Below are 22529 nucleotides of genomic sequence, written 5' to 3'. Positions count from 1 at the left end.
AATTTCAGAACACAATTCAAAGCACACATAAAGGAAATAAAAGAGCAAATGGAGACTCATGATAAAGCTGTCTTCTCCACAGTTGGCCAACTCAATTTCACAGGTGCCTCCCTAATGTGTATAATTAAAAATGTGACAATCATCAGCCCTGTGGGTACAGCTACCTGGTTGATGTTCTAATACTAGAAAAGTCTTGCCAAGACGGATTGAGGAGAAGGCGGGAGGAGACTGAATTGAAATTAAGAAGCCACTGCCTAGGAGCCCTGGGTGGCTCAGTCGGTTAAGCATCTGACTACGGCTCAGGTCATGATCTCACGGCTCATAGGTTCAAGCCCCACATAGGGCTCCATGTGGACAGCGCAGAGCCTGGAGCCTGCTTCGGATTCTGTATCTCCCTCTCTCTCTGCCCCTCCCCCACTCACGATCTGTTTCTCTCTCTCTCTCTCTCAAAAACAAAGAAACATTAATAAAACTTTTTTTTAAAAAAGAAGAAGCCACTGCCTATGTTGTAGCTGTGCAATACTAAAGTTTCCCAACACATCCTGGCCACTGGAGCCAGGCAATGATGGGTCAGCAGATTTTTCACATAAGCCTAGGGATATAAGGGAGATGAAGATGGAAATACTAATACAGATCCAACAGCAAGAAAAATCCCCCAGGAAGAATCATAGACGTCTAATAATTGGCCTTGGAGAAAGCTTCAGGGTTTAGACATTGAGCCAAGACTAAGATTTTTTTAAGTAGATTTTCAGTCCAGAAGAAAAAAAAATCCTTTCTATCCTACATAACTCAAAGGGAATTGAAAGGAAGTTATCCACTGTGTAAGGCTGGGGTTGGTGGGGAGAATCTGACTTCAAATAGCCATATGGGAAAACTTAAAGTGGCGTGTGAATTATATCTCAATGAAGTTGTTGGGGAAAAAAAGTCGCACGAGGCTCATACCAAATACTTAACTAAAGGTTCACCGACTCATTCATTACCAGTTGCTCCACTTAACCATGGTACCAGGAGAGGAAAAGAGATGTTAAAGAGGTTCCAGTGTCATTAAGCGGGTGGGGGAGAACCAAGAATGAGATGAACGTGCAGATTCCTGGGGAAAGCAAATGGCAAGTACAGCTAGCTGGCAGCTGTTTTGCTGTCAGAAAGTGTGGGTGATGCTTCCCAGGTGCAGGAAGAAGGCAGCTGATGAAGGTGCATGTGGGACCCATCAGCCAGAGTCCATCCATCCCCTTTGTCTCCAGAGATACCGAAAGGATAGTAAAATGCTAAAATAAGTTTAGTGGAGGGAAGTATTTATAGACTTCTGAAAGGGTGGACACCATCCATAGATCCTCAGGCTGCAGATTAGGGAATACTGAGTGCTATCATACAACCTAACAATAATGGATGCCACAGAGAAGTGGAGAAATGTTATATGATCAAGGAAATGCACTTGTAGCCAAGGCAGTGTTTACTGAGATACAGCGCTTGGGTAAGAGGTTTCCCTGACTCCTTTCCCATGAAAGGAGACATTTTGGAGCAAAGGAGAGAGAAAGCCTAGAGCAGCATGACAAACCCTTTAATCAATCCCCTATAAAACAATCCTGTAAAATTACAAGGTTACATCCAATTCCCACCGTCCTTCTTAGGAGCCAATCAGACTTGGGCTGGAGACTTAACATTAACTGGTGTAAATATAGGACTTAGCTCCCTGGATCTCAGTTTCTTGTTCTGTGAAATAGGGAGACTAATAAGGCTGAGAATAATGGTGCTATTATAAGGATTCGGTAAGATAATACAAGTAAAAAACCAAGCACAGGGCCTGGCACAGAACAAAGGTACATGAAACATTAGCTATTATCATTTCAGCAATACTTCTACTATGCTTTCCCAGCTCCTATAAACATACATAGCTCTACTACCTTAAGTTTCAAAGACTCCTTTTTATTCCAATTGTGACATAAAAACAGCTGACCTCTTATTCTCCTTGCCGATGCCACAAGAGATCCCGAGTTCAACAAGCTTTGTAGACTCCACACCCAGTCCATCTCCATTGACGGGATTTTACCCTTTCTGCCCCCTGCATCCAACCAGACCTGTCCAAGACATACCCAGTGCTTTTCCCCAGCAGCAGAGGAAAGAAACAGCAGAACCCCCACTGCTCCGGGAGCACGGAGGCCCAGCCACCAGCCTACCTGCTCTGCGTGAAGCTCTGCAAGGTGGCAGAGGGCGACGGCAAACGACTCTGTGTTGTTCTGCTGCACACCCGCATTCACGGCCTCCAGGCTGTTCATGCTCAGCAACATCTGGGCTTGCTGCAGCGCCATGGTGCTGGGCGAGGACACGGGAAGGAATTCCCTTCAGTCGAGAGCCCCAGGCTCCCCTCAGCCACACCCCACAACTACTTGAGTGGGAATGGAAGGGAGCTAAGGCCCTCTGCAGGCTCTGGCTTCATAGGAGCAGCTGCCTCCCACCGCCCGCCCTCCTGCCCTCAGCATAGGGAAAGCAGAAAAGCACCCTGGGTGTGCAGCCCCAAAGGAAACATGGAGAGGTTATGGTACAACCGGAAGTTCCAAGCCGTAGACCCCCCAACTGCCTCTAATTTTCCCTGTGGTCACAGCGTGTTAATTAGTTTTCACGGATAAATTCAGACCCGATGCCATCCTGGCACCATCTGCTCTGGCAATGCAAGCAGTGGCCAGTGTTCGCAGCTGTCTCAAAGCGCATCATGCCAAAAAATCATCTCGAGCACAAAAACAAGACTGCTGAAGGAGGCACTTCCTTTCATTAGCAAATTCCTAGAAAGAGCAGACTGTCTAGGTGGGAGGTGAGGTAGTGACAGGGCTCCAGGATTAAAAACCTCGTTCAAGAAGTTGATTTCCAAGCTAAAGGAAGCCAAATGGAAAATTAAACCTGGGACTAGAGACACTTCAGAGAACACACCTTGGCTAACGGGGAAGCCCAACCTGAGCAAATGTGGCTCATGCCTCCCATGGACAGGAAGCGACATTCCAGAGATTCCCATCCCAGATCACAGGGGCATGGTGCTTGGAGCCAGACCACCTGGGTCTCAGCCTTGGCTCTGTCACTTGCTAATGACATCTGTGATCTTGGGCGGATCAGATGTGTGAACCTGAGAGCTCAATGACCAGTGACCTCACAGAGCAGTTGGGAGGAGTAAATATGAATGAGCATGGGGAAGAACTCTACAAAGTTTGTGCAAAGTATAAAGTGTTTTAAAACTATAAGCATTTTCTTTAATCCCCTGCACGAACAACTTTCATCAAAGGCGGAAATGACTTGCCCGTTTGGCCTTTCATAGAACCACTCTGCTAGCTTCTGCTCATAGCTGGAAGGATGGCCCCTTTGGCCTAGACAGTTGGCTTGAAGACCCACCTGCGGCCATAGAGTCTCCAGATGGCTGTTTTCTGTGCAATGCTGATATCGATGAGCTCTGACAGGCTGTGTTTCCAGTGCAGGAGGTCAGAGTCCTTAAGGGCATCCATCAGTTTGTTTGCAGTCTTCCCAGCAAAAGCCCTCTGCTGAACAAGGGACTGGATTCCCAGGGAGGCAAGGTACTAAGGGGACAGATGTACCCATGATGAAAGGTAGAGATTACATGACAGAATTTGTTTTGCTCTTCAGAAATTTGGCATATTTCACGTTTCAGCACATGTAAACCGACAGCATTATTTAAAAGGAAAGTATCTACAGCCTGACCCTAACCCATATGAAATGTGCTCCCGAAAAACTGGAGCTGGAAGAGAGGTGGATGGTAGACCTGGAAGAGCCAGGGCTTTGACATAAAAGGGGCTTGAACTTAAACACCTTCTCTGCTATTTATTCTGTGACCTAAGGGTCAGTTAGCTTCTTAGCCAGCCTCAGCTTCCTCATCTGCAAAATGGGTATCGACCCTATCATAAAAAAATATTCTAGGGGCGCCTGGGTGGCGCAGTCGGTTAAGCGTCCGACTTCAGCCAGGTCACGATCTCGCGGTCCGAGAGTTCGAGCCCCGCGTCAGGCTCTGGGCTGATGGCTCAGAGCCTGGAGCCTGTTTCCGATTCTGTGTCTCCCTCTCTCTCTGCCCCTCCCCCGTTCATGCTCTGTCTCTCTCTGTCGCAAAAATAAATAAACGTTGAAAAAAAAAAATTAAAAAAAAAAATATTCTAAGAATTAAAATAAAACAGTATGTGTCAAACAGTGCTGGGAACATTATGGAGTAGGAGACTTTTTAAAGGATGCCTATTATGAGCATAATTATCTTTTCATTAATTTCTGGTATAATTTTCAAAGATGAAAGCACAATTTAAAAAAGTCAGCTTAGGGGCGCCTGGGTGGCTCAGTCGGTTAAGCGTCCGACTTCAGCTCAGGTCACGATCTCGCGGTCCGTGAGTTCGAGCCCCGCGTCGGGCTCTGGGCTGACGGCTCAGAGCCTGGAGCCTGCTTCCGATTCTGTGTCTCCCTCTCTCTCTGCCCCTGCCCCGTTCATGCTCTGTCTCTCTCTGTCTCAAAAATAAATAAAACGTTAAAAAGAAAAAAAAGAAAAAGTCAGCTTAGGGGCACCTGGGTGGCTCATTCGGTTAAACATCAGACTCTTGATTTCAGCTCAGGTCACAACCTCACAGTCTGTGGGATGGAGCCCTGCATCAGGCTCTGCACACAGAGCTTGCTTGGGATTCTCTCCCTCTTTCTCTGCTCCTCCCCAGCTCATGCTCTCTCTCTCTCACACACACACACACACACTCTCTCTCAAAACAAATAAACTTAAAAAAAAAAGTCAGCTTAAATTCATAACAAAAAATTGTACTTAAGATGTCTATCACTTATTTTAAGGGGCATCTTACTTTTATCATTATATTCAATTCTGTACATACAAGTTTCCTTTCCCAAAATGAGTCAAATGGACAATTTACAGATTTTAAAAGCATATACAGTGTGTCAACTATAATTTTAAGAAAACATATACATTAAATTATTACACATATTACTTTCAGTTCTTCTGGACCTTGCTGCAAACCTCACAAGACGGAATGCTTAAACAGCCTCACTACCCTTCGTGCATGTAGCTGTCAGCAGATGTTTTTGAGACAGAAGAAGGTTCTTTGAGGAACAGTAATCTAGATTCTGACCGTCATTACTACTACATGTGTGGAGACTATGCCCTTTAATTGCCCCTGAGTATTTGTCACCAAGGACTAAAACTCAGGTCCTTCCCTGTCACTCAAAATAAGAAAGGACAAATGTGCCTGTCAGGTTTACTGGTTCCTGGCTTTGTTTGCTTTTGGAACAAGGATCAGCAAACATGTTCTATAAAGGGCCAGGTAGTAAATAATTTAGGTTTTGCAGGCCACATTTGGTCTCTGTCACATATTCTTCTTTGTTGTTGTTGTTGTTTTTACCCGCAACTATTTAAAAATGTAAAACCCATTCTTAGCTTGAGGGACATATAAAAGCAAGCAGCAAGCCAGATTTGGCCCATGGGCTGAAGAGTTTGCCAACCCCTGATTTAAAAATAAACCTTTCTTGGGGCGCCTGGGTGGCGCAGTCGGTTAAGCGTCTGACTTCAGCCAGGTCATGATCTCGCGGTCCGTGAGTTCAAGCCCCACGTCAGGTTCTGGGCTGATGGCTCAGAGCCTGGAGCCTGTTTCCAATTCTGTGTCTCCCTCTCTCTCTGCCCCTCCTCCGTTCATGCTCTGTCTCTCTCTGTCCCAAAAATAAATAAACGTTGAAAATAAATAAATAAATAAATAAATAAATAAACCTTTCCTGAAATTTTTCTAATATGTGGAAGTCAATGTTGATCAATAAACTAAATAAGGACCTCATCAAATTGATAAGTAGAACTTTTATAGATGTTATTAAGATAAAGGGAGCAGAGAGAAACCCATCAAATAGAATCTAGTGATTTCATTAATAATTAAAGTCATATGAAACTACCAAGAACAAAACCACCATTTATTTAAATAATCTCACAGGGAGATGAGCCTTACCGGTAACCCAAAATGTACTGCCTTCTTCACAGAATGCTCTAGCAGAACATAGCTATCGGATCTCTTCTGCCCCAGGACATACAGCCAGCTCTGGTAAGAGAAATCATCAGGATATATCCTAACTATGATAATGCTTAACATTCTGTTCAAATATCAGTGTGGTTATAAGAAAGATTCAACAAGAGAACAGACAAATCCTCTAAAATTCTCTTTCATGAAGTATGAACCTAAATGAAAACCATTGAACACATTAAAACTGTCAGACTGAAATAAACAAACCACTGATCTTCACCTCTGACAGCAGTGAGTGGCAAGTGTCCCAGGGGAAAAAAAAAAAAAAAACATGAAGCCCCCATACGGCCTTTAATTGAGAAATCGAGATTCTCAGGGACTGTTCAATGAAGTCTGTGTTCTACCTATGCTTGGTGTTTACACTTTCACAAGAGGATGTCTCATCAAGTTACTAGGTGTTGTATTCACTTTTTTGTTAATGCCAATGTTTAATGTGTTAGCTTTGCATTAAAATCTGTAGACAAGAAATTCCCCCGCAAAGCAAAATAGAAATCATGAATTAAGAAAGATAATGATGGGTTGCCTTTCTGAATTCCCACAACCACCTAACTAGTTTCCCTTCATTGCTAAGGACCTTCTAACAGCAAAACAACCCATTTCGAACGGGACCTTCAGAAGGCCAACTCAACACAGGGGCAAAGCTTCTGAGACAGGAGGGGATGGCTCACCAAGCAATGCTGGAGACACACATGATCGTTGGACTCCTGGGCAATCCTAATCGCCTCTTGCAGGGCGAGCTCTGCCTGCTGACTAGAGACAGACCGAACATTAATAACTCATTAACAATCACAAACATGTTCAAGCATCTTAACAGGAAGGCATCAGTACGGTAATTCATCTGAGGTTGGAAGCTCTAACAATGACCTTATTCCCTCAGAGGCACTTCCTCCCCCAGCAGCGAGAAACATTAACAGAGGAGACAGAACATGTCCTTTCTAAGGTGGATTTCTACTACAAAGGGCAAGAAGGAAGGGCTTTTCTTGATCTCAGCTCCTAAGATTTTTATTTTAATTGTCTACCACTGGGAGGATGGACAAGGAGAGGATACAATATTTCACTTTTCACTGCACTCCCTTCTGCATTATGTGAATTTTTTTACAATGGCATTTGATAATTTTGTATTTTTTCAAAACTAGTTTTAAAAAGTATTTTGAGGATACTCACTTCTGAGATTTTTTTCCTGCTGACGTGGTTCCCCTCCATCTGGGAGATCTGAGCTAATCTCAAGATCTGCAGAAATTCAGCCAACTATCCTTGGCCCTACTGAGCTGTCACCTCTGAAAACACCCACAGAAATGCAATCTGTAACCCACCTTGTAGTGTTTAATTAAATACTACTGTTAATCACTTTCTACTTGTTAATTTTATCTCTTCAACTACTTTATAAGCCTGCAGAGGGTGAGCTCTTAAACTTTGGGTTTCCCAGTGGCAAGTCACAGAAAAGAAGTTCATAAACACAGGGTTACTGAAGATCTCAAAATAGAATCAATGGGTATCACTTATTTAGGAAACATTTACATAAGGAATTTTCTTTCACCTCTAGCATCAGCCTCACGCAATCCATTTTAATTAGGGAGAGCTGGTGTGTTCCTCAATAACCACTTGTTTGAATAAAGAAACCAGATACCTCTATCAAAAGGTAGATTCCCAGGTAGATTAAAGACTGCTTTAAATCTCTATTCAAACATTAAGTTAGCAGGGGTACCTGGGTGGCTCTGTCAGTTAAGTGTCTGACTTTGGCTCAGGTCATGATCTCACGGTTCGTGGGTTCAAGCCCCGCGTCGGGCTCTGTGCTGACAGCTCAGAGCCTGGAGCCTGCTTCGGATTCTGTCTCCTCTCTCTGCCCCTCCCCTGGTCATACTCTTTCTCTCTCTCTCTCTCTCTCTCTCTCTCAAAAATAAACATTAAAAAATATATATATGTGTGTGTGTGTGCGTGCGTATACATATATGTATATATGTGCATATATATATATATATATATATGTATATATACAAATACATACATACATTAAGTTAGTAGAGCTTAGGGAGGACTGACCTGCTACCTTATTAAACAGAGACTCACAAATTGAAGGAGTGATCTGTGCATATATCTGGAGAAGTGTCCCTTATGAAAACAACAGCACTCCCCGACCCTTTATCCTCATCTATCACCTGGATACATTACACTTATGTTTAGTGTTGTTTATGGTTTATCTCCCCCACTGGCAAGCTCCATGAAAACAGGGGCTTTTCCCCCCCTCTTTTTTCACTGCTGTAACCTCAGCATCTAGAACAGCACCCAGTACACCATAGATGCTCAATAAACAACTATAACGATTTTCAAGAAGTCTCCACAATCCTATAAGCTGTGTGACAGAGATGAATACGGGCCCACAGCTCCAGGACTAGACATAAAGAAGCATGGACCCAAGTAAATTAATTTAGCAATTAATTTCATGCAGTTAGCTACCTATCTGTTGATAATATTGTAAATATAAAGAAATTCTGCACAACAGATTATTTTTATCTAGAATGCTAGATACAAATTTCTAAATCCTACCAGAAACTGGTCTAAACACAGAAATCGGTTAATGGTAGATACTACAAATAGTGTTGCTATTTATTATGACAACTAAAAAATGGAAGGCCCCAATTAAGAGGTCATTACAGCTGGGCAGGCAAAAAGAAGTCGACTGTCAAAAGATAACATGGAATCTCATAAAATCATGGAGTTTGGAGTAGCCTTGAACCTTCCTGAGACCAACTATCAATGTAATGCTTAAATTCCCTCATTGACACCTCTGGTCTAGGCTTGAGCACCCCACTGGTCCTTCCTTAGAGGTTCCATGTGGAAAAACCTTATCATGAGGAAAGCACTGTCTTTCCCTTGCACATCCTAGCTCTCGTTCTTCTCCAGGAATCTAAACTGTGATTCCTAATCACATGACCTTTTACTACATGAAGATGCCAAACACGTGCTTGGCTAAATCATTTTCTCTCCAGGCTCACCATTCTCATACTCTTCCCACACTGTTCATATGACATGGGTTTGAACACCTACAAGGAGAGTGTCCCCTACACAAGCTCCAGCCTGTCAATGTCCCTTTTAAAATGAGACAATCAGAAATTCACAGAGGGCCACAGAGGGCCACCTGGGTGGCTCAGTCTGTTGAGATCTGACTCTTGATTTCTGCTCAGGTCATCATCCTAGGATTGTGGGATTGAGACCCATGTCAGGCTCTGCACAGAGTGTGGGGCTTGCTTAAGATTCTCTCTCTCAGGGCTCCTGGATGGCTTGGTTGATTAAGCGTCCAACTCTTGATTTTGGCTGAGGCCATGATCTCACAGTTTCTTGAGTCTGAGCCAGAGCCTGCTTGGGATTCTCCCTCGCTCTCTGCCTCTCCCCCCTCGCCCCCCAAAATAAATAAACTTTAAGTTTCTCTCTCTCCCCCTGTCCCTTCCCCTGCTCATACTCTGTCTCTCAAAATAAACTTTTTTAAAAAGTTTCTCTCTCTCTCCCTCTGCCCCCCTCCCCTACTCACTCTTTCTCTAAAATAAAAAAATAATAAAAATAAAAATAAAAGAAATTAGTAGCATTTCTGACCCATAGTGCAAGGGGTAGAAGTCTCAGCTCTTGAACTTTGGACACCATATTTACAGTAACATACCCTACAGTCTCTATTCAAAGATGCCTGTAGCAGAGACCACATTTCTCTCAAATGAGAAAAAGTCACGGGGGGCAGGGAGACCCCTTCAATGAATAATTCCCAGTTTTTTCACCCTTATTCACATTATTTCAGTTTCCAAAATAGCCCCCATGTTTTAAGGTTTTAATGACATAACTCCATTTACTAAATAATTGGGCAATTTTCCTATTTTTATTCATTAAAATCATAAGCATATCTTAGCAATGGCATAAGCCAGTGTCACCTCACTGAGCTCCCTGAATTCTGTCCAAAAGCACAAACATGTGGCTTAGTGAGCCGTACAGTGTTTTATCCAGTAAAGGTACAACTTCATTTTGGCTTTTTGAAATACTGAAAATAGGGGCGCCTGGGTGGCGCAGTCGGTTAAGCATCCGACTTCAGCCAGGTCACGATCTCGCGGTCCGTGAGTTCGAGCCCCGCGTCGGGCTCTGGGCTGATGACTCAGAGCCTGGAGCCTGCTTCCGATTCTGTGTCTCCCTCTCTCTCTGCCCCTCCCCCGTTCATGCTCTGTCTCTCTCTGTCCCAAAATAAATAAACGTTGAAAAAAAAAAATTAAAAAAAAAAAAAAAAAAAAAGAAATACTGAAAATAGCTTTTGTATCCCCATCATTACCTCCAAAAATTCCTTTTGGGAATCTCTGGCCTAATGACCTAATTTCCTTTTAATTCAAAGGCTATTGTTCTTAGAAGTAAGGAAAGAGGCCATACACTAGCTAGTAATGCTCACTGGTGACACCAGGGGGCAGACTGCTTAAGGAGAAGGTCTTCATTAACTGCTGTCCATGGAACTTCCCTCTTGGGAAGTTATTGACAAGCCCAGGTAGGAGGGTATCTTTCTTCTTCTTCTTCTTCTTCTTCTTCTTCTTCTTCTTCTTCTTCTTCTTCTTCCTCCTTCCTCCTCCTCCTCCTCTTTCTTCTTTTATTTTGAGAGAAAGAGTGCAAGCAGGAACCGGGCAGAGAGAAGGAGAGAGGGAACTCTAAGCAGGCTCCACTGTCAGCGCAGAACCAGTCGAGGGCTCAATCCCACCAACCATGAGATCATGACCTGAGCCAAAATCAAGGGTCCCACGCTTAACTGACTGAGCCACCCAGACGCCCCTTTTGATTTTTCAACACTGCATTTAAAACCTACATCTCCGTTAACATTTGAGAGTTGATTTCTTCAGTTTCTGCAGAAACAAAAACCTATCAACTCACTAGTGACCGAAGCGGCAGTGCAGGGCGGCCAGGTTCAGCGCAGCGTATCGCAGGCTCCGGCCGTAGCCCTCTTCCCCATTACTTTTGCTTTCGGCCCCAGTAAGAATCAAGCGATCAAAATAATGAAGGAGGCTGTGTGTTGAACTGAAGACATCTTGGACCCGGAGGTTGTTTAAGTAGCTGAGATAGTGCTGAAACAAGAAACAATCCACATATTTTAAATGTTCAGCTTCCACTGGCTTGAGACTAATTCAGAGCGTCCCACTAGCTTCAGATACCCGTGTTCCTCTGCCCTTCGTGAAGACAGTTTAGCTTCATCTTTTCCCACTGGCAGGATGAAGCAAGTTCAAGATACAGTGGTTTGTTTCCTCCCTAGGAATGGGCTAGGAAGTCGCCAAATGAAAAATGGAAGCCCCATTATGATCTGTGTCAGAGTTTTATGCCAAATATATACCCACTATGCCACTGGTTATACTAGGACCGGAGGGTGATTGGGGGTGGGGGGACCTCACCTACCTCAGGTATTAAGGAAGACTGTAAACTCAAATATAAAAATTTTTAAAAATTTTTTTTAAATTTATATTTATTTATTTTGAGAGAGAGAGAGAGAAAGAGCAAGCAGGGGAGGGGCAGATAGAGAAAGAGACAGAATCCCAAGCAGGCTCCACACTGTCAGCATGGAGCCTGATGAGGCACTTGAACCCATGAACTGAGAGATCATGACCTGAGCCAAAATCAAAAGTGGGACACTTAACAACCGAGCCACCCAGGCACTCTTCAATAATAAAAATTTTAAGACCTGAATTCGTATACAAATTATAAAGGACGCCTGGGTAGCTCAGTTGTTAAGCACCCAACTTGAGCTCAGGTCATGATCTCATGGCTTGTGAGTTTGAGCCCCAGGTTGGTCTCTGTGCTGAAACTCAGAGCCTGAGGCCTGCTTCAGTTCTGTGTCTCCCTCTCTCTGCCCCTCCCCCTCTCACACTCTGTCTTTCTCTCTCTCAAAAATAAATAAACATTTTTAAAATTATAATATAAAATTAAGTTCTCTAAATGTCCAAGTCAAAACACAGTGAGTGTAACTAGTTTACTAAGTTACACTTAGTAAAATACATTGTCATGTATTTTGACACTATTTTCATTTCTTCTGATTCACTGAATTTAATTTCCCTCCAAAAGGCAGACTGCAGTTACTATGGCGCAAAGGAGATATATTTCTGCATGTGAGTAAAGTCAGACGTCAAATCCAGGTGTTATTAAGAAAGTTTTTTTAAAAAAAAGAAAGTTTTCTGGGTAAAAATCCAGTAAGGAATGGAATTATTTGAATTTGGGGGAAAAAAAAAACTTGACAAGAGAAAGGAAAAGAATTTTTAGTCCCAAAACTTGAAAAAAAAAATCAGTCTACTCTATCATCTGTCAATAATTCACAGCCTCAGAGAGATGATGAATGAATGGGAAGAGCAACAGAAAAGGGACTGAAGAAACCCCTAATGGCCCAGGGACAAGGGGGTAGGAGGGAAAGCTTTGCAACCCAGGCTTATAGACTTGCCAACAACATTTCTTTCCAAGAAACTGGGCCAATGGGACAATCCTCATTTGCATGGCTCTTCAATATAAAGAGTAGCCTGATTGTGGCTTTCCAACTCAAAAGACTCACCGCTTCAGCAAAATCAGGATTAAATTTCAACAAGTTGTTCAGTTCTTTCTGCAGAGAAGCTGGAGTGAGGGCTTTTGTCTCATCATTCTTTAACAAAGAAGCCTGAAATTTAAAGATGACAACTCAGAAGAAAGACGTGGCCGGTCAACATATGGAAATGTATACTGACTAGGATCCCCTATGTTCCTTCCCACTGCTCCTCTCTCCTCTTGGCCACAGTGTTTCCTCTTCCTGAGACAAAAAGCCTGCCAACTCCCTCTCCCCATCCACACACTCCTCACATGCCTTGCAAACTCCTACTTGTCCTTCAGGACCCCATGTAGACTTTAGTCACTTGCTTATATCAGCTTTTAGACTAGGTAAGGTCCTGTAAGTCCCTACATGCTCCCATAGGCCCCTGCAGGAACCCTTCCTGCAGTACTTAGCAACCTACATTAAAAGTGCCAGTGTGACCCCACCCCGGACTGTGAGTGCCTTCAGGGCAGGTAGTGTGCACTTCCAGCCTGGCAAAGGGCCTCACAGCACCCAGAGGCCCTACTCCTGGCTATCTGTTTCAAGTAGATGGTACCAGCAATGATTATACAAAATATGTTAGAAAACCAGTCCTAAATTATTAGTACTTAACTTGATTACAAACTCTTCAACTTTACCTAGACAAATTTTTATTTGTAAGTAATAATAATTTCTAATTTCATTTGAATTCATTATATTATAGAAGATTCCAAAACATGGAAAGACATATGGAAGAAAACAAAAATCATCTGTAACCCCTCCACCCAGAAATAACACTATTGATATGTCAGTGTCTTATTCCAGTCTTTTTTCTATATGTGCATACATAGACCATATTTTTAATAAAACTAGAACACTGTATATCACTTTACTTCCTGCTCTTTTCATTCAATAGTATAAAGTTTGTCTCATCATCAAAGTCTTTGATAATATGATTTTTAAAGCAAAAGTATTAACCCTGTGACTGCCATATTTATTGCAAATCCTTTTTCCTATTTTATTGTTTGCCTTTTATTTTTGTTAGAGTGTGTTCTGACATGCAGACGTTTTTAATTTTTATGCTGAAAAATCAAATGATCTTCTCCTACATGCTTTCTTCCACAGCTTTTATGTTTAGAAAGTCGTTCCCCACCCAGAGATCAGTTACAAGTTAATATGTAGTTCCTTCTGGTCTAATTATAGCTTTAAATATTCACATTTACCCTTTAATCCACCTGTAACGGACTGAATGAAGTGTGAGAATGTGGTGAGGCTCTAGCTATACTGTCTCCTCCATACTTCACTGGTTGTCTAGAGGGTTTTTTTCTAATCTGTCTGAAATTCATCTGCAGGGGTAATTCTATGACTTTTCAGCTAGACCTAAACAGTACATCTTTCTGCAAAAAGAAAATTAATAACAAAATAAGGAGAATTAGAAAAGTAGAACAAAATATCAAAATTCTAGGCTCAAAAAAAACATGGGAGAAAAATATTCAGCTTCTGTTTCCGAGCAAATGAAAAAGTATGGCTCAAAAGCACCAGCAAGACATGTTTGGGGTTAAAAAAAAAAGAAAGAAACATTGAGAGTGAAGTGTACCAGTGTCTGCAACTTGAAATACATCAAAAAATAAGATGAAATGGTGGCTGGATAGAGGACGTGTAGGTATTGATAAAGACAGAGCAAAATACTAATTGTGGCATCTGGGTGACGGGTATATAGGTATTCACTGTGCAGTGCTCTTCAACTTTTCTTTCTGTTCGAAAATGTCCATAATAAAATGTTGGGGGAAAAGAAGTAAGTCTTCCAAAGCACATTTTTGGCCTGTGTTAGTCACACACTATTATAAAATGAGCATGCATTATAACTTTAAGAAAAATAAAATCATGGGGCATTGGGCTGGCTCAGTTTGTAGAGCATTCAATTCTTGATATCAGCATTTTAAGTTTGAGCCCCACGATGGGGGTAGAGATTACTTAAAAATAAAATCTATAGGGGCGCCTGGGTGGCGCAGTCGGTTAAGCGTCCGACTTCAGCCAGGTCATGATCTCGCGGTCCATGAGTTCGAGCCCCGCGTCGGGCTCTGGGCTGATGGCTCGGAGCCTGGAGCCTGTTTCCGACTCTGTGCCTCCCTCTCTCTCTGCCCCTCCCCCGTTCATGCTCTGTCTCTCTCTGTCCCAAAAAAAAAAAAAAAAAAGTTGAAAAAAAATAAATAAAATCTATAAAAAAAAAAGAAGAAAAGAAAAAGAAAAAGAAAATCACGCACAAAATCGGAAAGAACACATAACCACAACTGTATTGTTAGTAAAGGAAAGAGGACCAAGAATAAGGAATAAAGCAGATTCACTAATAAGCCTAGCAACGAAACAGGCGTATGTGATGACATATCTTTTTTAAAGTTCATGATAAATAACAGAATTAACACATACCTGTTGAGAAAGAAAAAATTCTGCTTGTTTTTGGGAGAGAGGCCCACTGCAAGATACCTCCTCTTCTCTGGAAAAGAATAAAACAAAAATAACAAGGAATTACACAACATGGAAGGGTGAACTAGGTGATGGGGATTAAGGAGCACACGTGTGTTGAGCACCAAGGGTTTATGAAATGTCAAATTACTATATTGTACACATGAAACCAGTATTACACTGTATGTTAACTATAATGGCATTAAAAACTTAAAAAGCCAAACAAACAAAAAAGAATTCCACAACAGCAAGAACAGTAATGCTAACCAGGTCAAATGGCTTCATCAGAAGATCTCAAAAACTTTTAAAATTAATTCTCTCGGGGCGCCTGGGTGGCACAGTCGGTTAAGCGTCCGACTTCAGCCAGGTCACGATCTCGCGATCTCGCGGTCCGTGAGTTCGAGCCCCGCGTCGGGCTCTGGGCTGATGGCTCAGAGCCTGGAGCCTGTTTCCGGTTCTGTGTCTCCCTCTCTCTCTGCCCCTCCCCCGTTCATGCTCTGTCTCTCTCTGTCCCAAAAATAAATAAATGTTGAAAAAAAAAATTAAAAAAAAAATTAATTCTCTCCTCTCAGGAATAGAAAAGACATACTTAAAAAGTGATGTTGAATGACCTGCCAAAGTTCACACCATGTAACTATGGACGACTATAGACCTAAATTCTACATAGCATGATCTTTCTACAATGCGAATCTATTGTGGTACCCAGCTTCCAGAATAAAATCCACACTGGGGATTTTATTATAGCAGGGCAGGTGCAATGCTCCATGAGTGATCCTAGCTACTACCTCTCTCCTTTGCCTTTTCTTTCGCACCCACATTCCCAGCCTGACGACGTCCTCGCAGATCTCCTAGGGCACCAAGATGCCCCTGCTGCTTCCTTGGCCTGAAAGCCCATTGTCCCGCCCACTGTTGGACTACGGTACACCATCCATCATTCAAGACTAACTGACATGTGATGTCCTCCAAGAATCTCTCCTGACATCTCTCATTTGAGCTGCCACTGTCTCCTACTAGAGAGGCTGAGCACAGCACCTATGCATTGCCACACCTGGCTGCTCGTACTTGCAACTGGATGCCAATACCTAGTGCCATGCCTAGGAATAAAACAGGCACTCAAGAGATTGGGAAATGAATGGATGGAGAGTTTCTAACTCCTTGCTACAGATACAAGATGTGGGATACTTCAGAGCAGAGGAAAGTGGCTTCTCCTAAGACATAACCATTTGCCTAGAAGTTTAGATTATGCAGATTTAACAGACAAGGAATATACGGGTATAAACCTAGACCTGACGAATCTGCATATACACAATAGAAAAGTCTTATTTTGAGAGGAAAAGTATGAGTAATCCCTTTTGCCACATGACTCTAAGAAATGCCTGCTCTACAAGATTTTGATAAGTATAAAAATCAATATTTACTCATAAATAATGTTTTCATAAGCACTCTGCATCTAATACAAGCAGTTTTCAAACTTTCACATAAATAATATATAAATGGATATTCTGAAAGAAGAAAAAATTCTTCTGAGGTTATGTAATTTGGAGACAGTTGTATGCTCTATCTTAATTCGAGATTAATGATGCACCTGAGAGAAATCCAACAAAAAGAAACTTCATTTACTTTTTTTATTTTATTTTTTTAACATTTATTCATTTTTGAGAGACAGAGAGAGACAGAGGCATAAGCAGGAGAGGGGCAGAGAGAGAGGGAGACACAGGATCTGAAGCAGGCCCCAGGCTCTGAGCTGTCAGCACAGAGCTCAACGCGGGGCTTGAACCCACGAACCACGAGATCATGACCTGAGCCAAAGTTGTCTGCTCAACTGACTGAGCCACCCAGGCACCCTGAAACTTCATTTACTTTTGTTTAATGTATCATTTACCAAACTAATTGACCAAAGAATCCTTTCCTCACATCTTTTAGGAAGTACTAGTGTTCCACAGAAAACACTTTGGGAAACACTGCTCTAATATTCTCTTGGCTTCATTTCTTTCTTTTTTTAATGTTTATTTTTGATACAGCATGAGTGGGGGAGGGGCATAAAGAGAGGGGGACAGAGGATCCAAAGTGGGCTCTGCGCTGACAGCAGCAAGCCCCATGCAGGGCTCAAACTCATGAACCATGAGATCCTGACCTAAGCTGAAGTCAGACGCTCGACTGACTGACCCACCCAGGTGCCCTTTTTTTTTTTTAATGTTTATTTATTTACTTTTTAGAGAGGAGAGAGTGCAAGGGGGGTAGGGGCAGAGAGAGAGGGAGACAGAGAATCTGACGCAGGCTCCAAGCTCCAAGCTGTCAGCACAGAGCTGAGCTAGACGGACATGGGGCCCAAACCCACAAACTGTGAGATCATGACCTGAGCCAAAATCAGACATTTAACCAACTGAGCCACTCAGGCACCCCTCTTGGCTTCATTTTTGTTAAATATTACTTAATAATCCCTAAGCAGTGTATCAGATTCTGTAGCCATCAGAGCTGCCAAGAACCAGCTCCAGCCCAGGTCTAACAAAGATCAGTAACACAATAGTGACCTAGAGGGAAATGGAAAAAAATTCACAGGCCAAGTTCTCAAATGGAAAACAGTTAGTATCAGGACAGTAAGAAGTCCTTTTCTCTTAGCACACCGCTTTAACCAAGGTTAAACCCAAGGCTTGGCATAATTATATATGGCTGCATGCAAAAAGGCTAGAGACAGGTGAGACTCTGAATGAAACTAGACACAGGCTTCTGGTCCCATCTGCCTCTAAAGTCCACAACACTCAGGGCACCTGGCTGCCTTGGTCAGCAGAGCAGGCAACTCTTAATCTCGAAGTTTTGGTTTGTTTTTTTATAATTTTTTTTTGTGTGTGTGTGTTTATTTTTGAGAGAGAGATAGTGTGTGAGAGGGGGAGGGGCAGAGAGAGAGGGAGACACAGAATCTGAAGTAGGCTCCAGGCTCTGACCTGTCAGCACAGAGCCCTACACAGGGCTCAAAGTCACAAACTGTGAGATCATGACCCGATCCAAGGTTGGACGCTCAACCAACTGAGCCACCCGGGCGCCCCTTGATCTCGGAGCCCCACGATGGGTGTAGAGATTACTTAAAAACAAAATCTTAGAAGTCCACAATGCTCACAGTTACCAAATACTTTATTTAAACCCTTCCCCTGTCCCTGAAAATTGGGGGTAGCTTATAAGGAAGGACACAGGAGCAATAAGGTTAATAAAATAGAGAAAATCAGCATCATGCAAACTGATTCTATAAGAAACGGAAATACAGTTCCCATAAATGAAGATCGAATTTGGTTCTGGCCTCCATGGTGGCAATCATGGCTGACATGAACCAGCTTGGGAAGAGCAAGTAAAAACCCCATGGCCCAAACCATCCTTTACTGACTCTTCCTGGTTTCCTTAAGGCCTCACAAATATATGCAGGAAAAAAGTAATTCTTAAGAAGCCACAGAAGTATTCAATTTAGGAAAAAGGCTACCCACTTAGGAAAAAGTTCAAGTATACCTTGCTTATAAATTCAGTTATTAGCTGAGACAGAATTTTAGACTTACTAGTCCATAAATCAAGGGCACTTAAGTTGGGTTCAGGGATGGGCTCTAAGAAGTCCATGAATCTTGTAAAACTGTACTCAAAAGTTGGCAAAGATGTGCATTTAAAAAAAAATGTTTACTCATTTATTTTGAGGGGGGACAGGAAAGAAAGAGGAGAGCAGAATCCCAAGCAAGGGGGCTTGATCTCATGAACTGAACTGTGAGATCATGACCTGAGCCAAAATCAAGAGTCAGATACTTAACCAACTGAGCCACCCAGGTGCTCATGTAAAGATGTGCATTTTTTTTTTAAGTTTATTTATTTTGAGAGAGACAGAGACAGCATGCATAGGGAGGAGGAGAAAGAGGAGGACAGAGGATCTGAAGCCGGCTCTGTGCTGATAGCAGAGAGCCCGATGCGGGGCTCGAACTCATGAACCGTGAGTTCATGACCTGAGCTGAAGTTGGATGCTTAACCAACTGAGCGACCCAGGTGCCCCAAAGATGTGCATTTTTAATATTAACCTAGTACATGGCATTTGTAAGATTCTCAGGAATCTGGAAATTCCCCTAAAGGGCTTAAATCTACCATTGTAATTGAAAATTTTTTAATGTGGGGCGCCTGGGTGGCGCAGTCGGTTAAGCGTCCGACTTCAGCCAGGTCATGATCTCGCGGTCTGGGAGTTCGAGCCCCGCGTCGGGCTCTGGGCTGATGGCTCAGAGCCTGGAGCCTGTTTCCGATTCTGTGTCTCCCTCTCTCTCTGCCCCTCCCCTGTTCATGCTCTGTCTCTCTCTGTCCCAAAAATAAATAAACGTTGAAAAAAAAAAAAAAAAGAAAATTTTTTAATGTGAGATTAATCAGGGCTCCTGGGTGGCTCAGTCAGTTAAGCGTCCAACTTTGGCTCAGGTCATGATCTCACAGTTCATGGGTTCAAGCCCACATCGGGTTCTGGGCTGACAGCTCAGAGCCTGGAGCCTGCTTCAGATTCTGTGTCTCCCTCTCTCTGTCCCTTCCCTGCTTGAGCTGTCTCTCTCTCTCAAAAATAAATAAACACTTAAAAAAAATACATATGAGATTAATCAATCCACAAAGGTTTTATTTTTTTGTTTTTGACCACTTGCAATACGTAAAACACCAGTTTAGGTCCTGGAGGATATACAGTGTGCTAACAGGCTTAATCTTGGGGAAAGCTGAGGCCAGCCCAGGTGAAAAGATGGCAGTAAATGGTAAAGGCCAAGGGTGATATGAACTCTGTACTGAGAAGTGGGAAAATCACTTGCTAGTTGGGAAGGAGCAGAGAAAATGATGAGGAAGGAAGAAGACATTTCAGGAAACAGAAACAAAAGACGCCAGGGATCCAAGCTCAGAAACTAAAGGTAAGGTCAGAGAGGTCAACTGTGGAAGGCCTGGAACACCAGGTGAGGAGACTTTGTGGAATCTGGGGAGGTTTCTGAGCAGGGTATTGACAGAAGCAGGGGAGGCGAGGGACTGAGACAGGAACAGTTACTAAATATCCAAGGAGGAAGCAAGGACCCTAGCCCTTCTGAGGTATGTGACCAGAGGGCATGATGCAGCCACACTGCCCTCCACCTATGCTTCCGATATGCCAGCTTCTCCTGTCTTGGAAGCTGTGTGTCTGCTGTGTCCTCTGGCAATTCCCCCTGGCTCCTTCATTACCCAGCTCCCAGTCCAAAGGCCCCTCCCCAGTGGAACCCCCAGTTACTCTCTACCTGTGGGTCCCCTCTCCTCTTGATTGCACTGCATTGCTCTGAAATTACGTTCCTTATCAGTTGGCTCTCTATCATCTGACCTTCCCCCACGTAACCCCTCGAGGACTGGACTTTGTCCTCCTGGCTGACAACACAGCACCTTAACGGGGAGCCTGACACATCGGAAGCACTATTTGTTGAATAAATGAACAAATTTGGGAGATTTATATTAAATCAAGGGAAGAAATACCAGAGAATTTCTACTTCTGTTAGTTCCTTTTAGGAGTAAAGAGAAGCTGTAACTGCAGCAGCTTGCAGACCAGAAGCCTCCACTACAGACTCACGTGGGGCAAACCTATCAGCCAGCTCCTCACTGCAGGCCGTTGGCAACTGCCAGCAAAGGAAGCACAGAGGCTCAGTTTCAGTGTGCCCTCTCTTCTGTGATGGCTTTAATTTTTTTAATGTTTATTTATTTTTGAAAGAGGGAGAGACAAAGCGTGAGCAGGGGAAGGGCAGAGAGAAGGAGACATAGGATCTGAAGTAGGCTCTGGGCTCTGAGCGATCAGCACAGAGCCCGACATAGGGCTCGAACTCACAAACCTGATCATGCCCTGAGCCGAAGGCAGACTGAGCCACCCAGGTGCATCTGTGATCGGATTTTTTTTTTTTTTATGACAAACACGTGTTGACTGAATATTTATTCCCTCCCTTCTAAATTAACAGTCGGGTTCCTCTTTCCAAACAGGAGTAATTTCATTGTTGGACGGGAGATTTACAAACTATACAATATTTCTTTCCCCTTTCTAATTTTAATACAAATTTCTGGGGCAAGAAAAATAACTTTCCCGAAGAAAAGAGACCTGAAAACATTCCAATAACTTAAAAAAAAGAAAGAAAGGGACGCCTGGGTGGCTCAGTCAGTTAAGCGTCCGACTTCGGCTCAGGTCATGATCTCACGGTCTGTGAGTTCGAGCCCCACGTCGGGCTCTGTGCTGACAGCTCAGAGCCTGGTGCCCATTTCAGATTCTGTGTCTCCCTCTCTCTCTGCCCCTCCCCTGTTCATGCTCTGTCTCTCTCTGTCTCAAAAATAAATAAACGTTAAAAAAAATTAAAAAATAAATAAATAAAAAGAAAGAAAGAATAAAAGGACTAAATTGAGAAATTTTTCATAAATGCAATAAAACATTAGAAAAGATCACCAGAAAATAAGATTTCCCTCTTTAAAAGAACCAAGAAATGACTGCAATATATTCTTTTTTTTTTTTTTTAACATAAATATATTCTAGGGACACCTGGCTGGCTCAGTCAGAAAAGCATGTGACTCTTGATCTCAGGGTCGTGAGTTCAAGGCCCATACTGGGTGTAGAGATTACTTACATTAAAAAAAATTTTTTTAAACCCTTATTATAATACTTAATGAGAATATTTAAATAATATACCTCTTAATTTCAGTGACAAAATTCCGTCTACTATATGTATGCTATTTTCTGAAACTATACCTTTTTCTTTGATCCAGAAATGTCATTTACTGGAAAATTGTAAAAATTTACATTGGTGTACATTTTTTTACCATTACAGAGCATTCTGCATGTTGTACATTTTAAGTGAAATAACATTCCAGTTTCATCTTTGAAGATATAAAATTGTAATAAGTACACAATTTGATTCTCAGTTCTTATGGTTTCAAATTGTTCACCCCTACTTTAAGTTTTTTTTTTTTTTTAAGAGAAAGAAGGCGCCAGTTGGGGAGCAGGGCAGAGGAGAGAGAGGAATCTCAAACGGGCTCCACGCTCAGCATAGAGCCCAATGTGGGGCTCAATCCTAGGACACTGGGATCATGACCTGAGCCAAAATCAAGAGTCGGGGCACTCAACTGACTGAGCCACCCAGGCGCCCCCCAAAATTTTGTATACATTGTAAATCACTATACACTTTTTTTCCTTTTCTTTTTCACACAATGTTACATTAGTTTCTGGTGTACAACATAGTGATTTAACATGAAATGATACATCTTCATAGCAAATACACTGGGTCACACACAAATGAATTCTTAGAACAGGATAAAAACAAAAAATGTAGCTAGACCTAATTAAATGGGATTAATTTAGGAGAAAGCCAATGCAAAACAAGTCTGAATTTTAACATTTTACAAGACGTGACATTCTGCTATTTGAAGCATATTAAGTAGCCAGAACAAAGACTACAGGACAGCCCCAATGCACTCCTTAGGGGGTCTCAGCTAAAAAAGAAACAAGAGAA

The 22529-nt window shown here is 42.6% G+C and overlaps 1 protein-coding gene across 1 annotated transcript in view; it reads right to left on the bottom strand.

Moving 5' to 3' along the window:
- Positions 1-22529, bottom strand: part of ANAPC5 (anaphase promoting complex subunit 5) — a 45257-nt gene that overhangs the window by 14656 nt on the left and 8072 nt on the right. The window contains exons 5-11 of the mRNA XM_047828668.1: positions 15004-15070; positions 12586-12687; positions 10929-11119; positions 6710-6791; positions 5970-6059; positions 3376-3557; positions 2175-2310 (exon numbers count right to left, since the gene is read on the bottom strand). Coding sequence (XP_047684624.1) covers positions 2175-2310; positions 3376-3557; positions 5970-6059; positions 6710-6791; positions 10929-11119; positions 12586-12687; positions 15004-15070 — 850 coding nt within the window. The remainder of the gene's footprint in view (positions 1-2174; positions 2311-3375; positions 3558-5969; positions 6060-6709; positions 6792-10928; positions 11120-12585; positions 12688-15003; positions 15071-22529) is intronic.

The sequence above is a fragment of the Prionailurus viverrinus genome, chromosome D3 (assembly GCF_022837055.1).
Source record: "Prionailurus viverrinus isolate Anna chromosome D3, UM_Priviv_1.0, whole genome shotgun sequence".
NCBI lineage: Eukaryota > Metazoa > Chordata > Mammalia > Carnivora > Felidae > Prionailurus > Prionailurus viverrinus.
The sequence above is the reverse complement of the archived record's forward strand: the minus strand, read 5'-3'. Positions and strand labels throughout refer to the sequence as shown.